Here is a 5,244-nt window from a genome sequence, read left to right on the forward strand (position 1 = left end):
CAGCAGGAGCCATTTCGTTTGTCAATAAAGCAGGTCATGGGATGTTGTGACTATTAACAGCCTTAACTTACTAACATGAAAAGTTAGCATAGCAGGTAGTAATACTGTGTAAGGGAACGGTAATCTAGTAGCATTTAAACAATGCTCCTCCAAACTCAGAAAACCAAAACGTATTCTCACAGAAAGAGAAGACAATTCTGTCTTAAAGAAGGGATAATGCATTTTCATCTGCTCATGTCTAAGGGTGGCTAAAAAAAAAATTCGGCCTTTACAGAAGAACTGCCATTTACCCACGGCAATAAAGACTAGAAACGGAATCGTGTTGCATTTGTATTTAAAGTCATTATTGAGATTGTTGGCAGTGACGCCACTGAATTCTGCATCTACTGCAGAGGAAGCACACCATTCTGCCACACGAATAGTAAAAGATCTCTGTTAAAGGAAGATGCTCTCATTACTATCTTCTCAAGTCACGTTACGTCATTCCGTTTATCCCTTTTAAGGCAGCATCTAACAGTAGCAAGCAAACAAGAACTGCAATGACCACTAAGAAATCACCATGAAACAACCTTCTAGTTCGCTATTGTTTCTTCATTCTGCTGAGTTAAACTCACCTCAGCTGTACTAAAGAATTAGATTTTTATCTTTCCTTTTTCCTTCTGTTTTGGACACATCCAAAAGATACAAAAGTACTTCCCAGATACTCTCATGGAATTGAGCTCAGTTCCTGAATCCCAGAAGCCACAAATTCTTTTTTCACACGACTCAAATGCCCACCCTCATAACTATCATCTTACACACTGGAACTGCCCACTGGAACCCACTGAAGGGATATTCACAGTTTTCTTCTTTTTTTACACGACAGTCTGACAGTCCCTTACAGTTTTTATTTCACCAATTTTGCATTATATGAATTAAGAATGTTTTAAAACAGCTTAAATATCAACCTGGTAAGGTGATGTTAAAGTTCTGGTTTTAGTTTTAAGCTATTTAATTTACTTCGCATGCCAAAAATATAGCAACAGTCCCAGAGAACAAAGATGAATGTTGGTGCAGGAGATACCACAGGGTTGTCTCTTTTCCTTATTTTGCACAGTTACAGCTTACATTACATATCTGACTGCTCTAAAGAATCAACTTACAGCTTGTTGAGCACACACGTCTGTTGCAATGAATACTGCTTCTTTGTAACATTCCACACTCTTATGGTGCCATCATTTCCACTAGTCGCCAAAAGTCCCTTTTTATTGCACCAAACACATGTCATGACCTACAAATACCAAAGTAAACATGGCAAAACTGGAATTTCAATCTAAAGCTTAGGCATGTTTTTTCACTAATATTAACCAAACATTACCAATGGCTCAGAGCTACATTACTGAAATACATTGTAACAATCAAAAAGATCTATTTTTTCTGGTTTTAGGGTATTGCATACTGTAACATAGCATGACTTGTACGGATGTTACACTTCGTTCAGACCCATGCTCCACAGCCCACTGTGGCACAGAACACTGGACAAAGATGATACTGCTGTTACAGAAAAAATAATGCAAATTAAGATCTAGTCTAAGAAAAGATTTAGGGTAATTCCACTGACTTCAAGTACTCTAAGAACACTTCCATGTCCTCTTCAACTGAAGCTTCAAAGAAGCTCAGCATTTTTTCTGCATTGGAGGTATCCACAAGCAGTAACTTAATCACCAAAAAATTACTTCTTGTGGGAAATTGTTTTGGTCAGTATATTTGTAAATAACGGTATTTTACTTTTTCTGTATTCTAAAAAAGAGAGTATTGAAATTCCTGCTATTTTGGGAGAAGTTATGCTTACCCTGTTCTGATGAGCCTCTAATTTTATGAAGGAACATTTTCGTAAGTCTCCCCCCATATCAGCGAGGGTCTGAGGAATAGTTTGATTATCTCGATCGTGTGCTGCGAGAGTTCGCACCAGCTGCTGAGCAGCCCACTGCCTATGTTGTGAAGATAACCTCGAGGAGAGGCAGCAAGCTGCTAGTGCATTAGCCAGCTCCAGAGGGCCTACAGCAGAAGGATCATAGGAAGGATGGGCATACAAATGGGCAATTAAACCTGCTTAAACAAAACAATGAGATGATGCCTAGATGAGTACCAAACAGAATTACACAAATGAACACAGCATTAACCATAATTTCCAGAAAAAGAAAGAGATTAACAAACACCTTATAAGACTGCTGCAATCACGTTAACTCTTAGAAAAACATGTTCTTCTGACACTAGGAGAAAACTAACCCCCTTGAAAATTGCACAAAACCCCCTTAAGAATAAGATTACAAATAGCCTTATTCCCACCGCATGCAAAACAGATGTTCAAAGACCAAATCCTTTCTGAACAGGAAAATGCCTCCTCTGAGAGGGCTAAGCTGCCGTCACTGCCGTGCCCTTCCCTCCCCCTAACACAGGTACAGGCTGGTGTTGAGGTGCAGCAGCTGCAGTTGCTTTTTGGCTGCCTGACCTCACGCAGCAGAGGCAGCACAACTTTCTGCACCAGAGACGGAGCAGGACCCCGGTGGCAGTAATTACTGCTATTCTCCTTCACTTCATTAGGTGGCACAACAGAGGCTGAATGTCTTGGTTATATGGCTTTGAACAGACACCCAGTCAGATTTTAAGTGGCAAAAGATGCAATTATGTGATAAGATCATATTTCTAAGTAAAATTTCTGTATTAAATTACTTCGATTGAAAGAAGTTTTGTTCATTTCTAAGAGTATATTTATTTATACATTATTCTAGCAAGTCTCTCCTTAAACATAAATGAGGAATTGAAGATTTAATAATTAACATTTAAAACCAAAATTATATAATACCTTTCTTTTCAATTTCCGCTTTATCATAGTTTGGCCTCAGCTTGGCCCCTTTGTCTGCCAACAATGCGACAAGTGCTTGAGTAACCACAAAATTCGGAGATGTGACAAGTTTGTTTTCTTCTGCAATTCCTCTTAAAAAACTTGGCAAAAATTTTCGCTGAATTGGATCATCAACTGTTGTCAAGTTTACACCAGTTGCTGCAGAAATCAAATTCTAAAAATGAAGACAGACAATGAATAACCAGAACAAGCAGAAAATAAATTTTGGAAAACATATTTAGTTGAACAAATCATACAGAGTTTTAAAGATTTTTCGATCTTTTTCTGGGCTCTATACAGAGTTGACTCCATTAAAAAACCCAAAACTTTAACAGAAAAACCCTGTCAATACCAAAAGCATATCCATTTTTCTCCACTTGAAAAGAGTACTCAGCAAAAAAATGGTAAAAATCAAGTAACTTTGCACCAATAAAACATACCCTTGTGCAAAGCCATAAACAAGAACTCGGAGGAGATCCTCAAACTGAGGGCAGTCTCTCAGCGCAGACAAGAAGAGCACAAATTACCAATATGTACCAAATGGATTGCTTCATCTCACGTGTAAGTAGTTCAATATAAATATTTATGTTGAAATAACAGTCCTACCTGTGTACATAACTGTACCAGCAGCTTGGCAGCGCTAGGGGTGTTCGAGGCCAAACAGCCTACTGCTGTACTCAGATAGGCAAGACAAGATATCGGTTTGCTTGTTTTGCTGTGGATTCCTCTGGATCGCTCTGTTGAACTGGACTGAGGGGATGGACTTGTGGAGAGGCCTGCTCTCCCTGCTGCAGCGAGGCACATTAAACGAACCAAAGTTCGGATATCTGTTAAGCCCAAGGATTCAAGACCAGCTGCCAGGCTACAACTGGAACCACTGTCAAAAAATGAATATAAATGCTCTTGGTTTTGTTAGTACACCTTAAAAGAATGTTTGGCTAAAACTATTCACCCCAAAGCATTAGTGAGCCCTCCCTGACTGACTAATCGGAATTGCTACCATGCAGAAGGGAGGGGAAGAAAGATAAACGGAGCTCCAGGCCCTCCACTCCTTTCCTTTCAGTCTGAAGACAAAACCACATTATGGACTCAACCCAGCAAAAATCCATGAGTTTACCTGGAATCACTCACAAACGAAGTCATATGGCTAAATCATGTTTAGAGTTATGCTGGGACAGTATGTACGTGTATGTGTCAGATCTCTGTGATGTCTTCAGAGCTGCACAGGTATCTTGTACAAAGCCAGTTTTTAAATCCTCATATCCTGTCAGCTCCTGCAATACTTCATCTTTACTCTGTTTCCCTCTAATACTTGCCTTGAACAAAACCTCACTGACAAACACAGCGTCTTTATGTTCTGAATAGCTGATACTAATGGAGTCCTCTCTACATCTAAGATGCAGAAATTCTTCAGAAAGTTTGAAGACAGGGGTCAAAAGAACAAAATCAAGAATTTTTTCTCTTAATAGTATGATGTAAGTACATAAAATGAAAATCACTTTCCCTAAAAGCTTAAAAGTGCACTCCTATGAAACATAACTTGGTAACCGCTTCCAAATGCAAAGGCGAAGTGTTGCCAAGGATGCCACAAACCTGACAGACAAAAGCGAGAGCGCTCTCATAACCATAGTTCTCGCAAGGAGGACCTGGGCGGCAGCTGTCACTCTTCGTAGAGCCATAACACGGTCATGTGGGTTTACTAGGGCAGCTGCTTGTTCTCCTAAGGTTATCCTCCCAGAAGAACTTTTTTCTATAGAGCCATGACAACCTTGGAAACAATGAGGACTCGTATCAGTGTTTAAAGAAAACCAAAATTTTATCATACTGTAATAAACGCAGAAGCAAATTTGGCCTAAGTTTGCAAATTACTGCTTAATTTTTCAACATTTCATACAGGACTAGAGTGATAATAACTGTGAGGAAAATAAGACTCCTGAAATACACTCCATAATTTAATTAGTCCTTATTTTCAAAGATAGATGAGCAGAACTTGACAACACTCCAGTTAACGTTAATTCCTCTGTTTCTCTTTTCCATTAGAGGGGCCTACAAACTTAAATACTGCTGCTGCATTTCAATGGGCTGGTCAGTAAGTCCCAACTTCAATCGACGAATGCATCCTTGAGTTCTGCAAAACATGCTACTGACATCAATTATAGGGTTACCACCACAGTTTTATTAATAAACCAAAGCTTCGAGCCTTCTGCCAATATAAATGCCTTGCACTCCTCTCTAAGTCCCCTATAATAAACAGACAATTTAGAATCTATCCTTGCTTCCTTGTGGTGGGAGGCAGGAAAAACTGCCAAAATATTTATGCACTGCCCCTATTAAAAAAAAAAAAAAAAAAAAAAAAAAGA

General features: G+C 39.1%; 1 protein-coding gene across 1 annotated transcript in view; it reads right to left on the minus strand.

Moving 5' to 3' along the window:
* The window catches only part of HERC1 (HECT and RLD domain containing E3 ubiquitin protein ligase family member 1), an 81,129-nt gene that overhangs the window by 21,111 nt on the left and 54,774 nt on the right, over positions 1-5,244 (minus strand). The window contains exons 49-53 of the mRNA XM_010134766.1: positions 4,478-4,652; positions 3,491-3,761; positions 2,846-3,059; positions 1,832-2,037; positions 1,143-1,270 (exon numbers count right to left, since the gene is read on the minus strand). Coding sequence (XP_010133068.1) covers positions 1,143-1,270; positions 1,832-2,037; positions 2,846-3,059; positions 3,491-3,761; positions 4,478-4,652 — 994 coding nt within the window. The remainder of the gene's footprint in view (positions 1-1,142; positions 1,271-1,831; positions 2,038-2,845; positions 3,060-3,490; positions 3,762-4,477; positions 4,653-5,244) is intronic.

The sequence above is a fragment of the Buceros rhinoceros genome, unplaced genomic scaffold, assembly GCF_000710305.1.
Source record: "Buceros rhinoceros silvestris isolate BGI_N320 unplaced genomic scaffold, ASM71030v1 scaffold27414, whole genome shotgun sequence".
Taxonomy (NCBI): Eukaryota; Metazoa; Chordata; class Aves; order Bucerotiformes; family Bucerotidae; genus Buceros; species Buceros rhinoceros.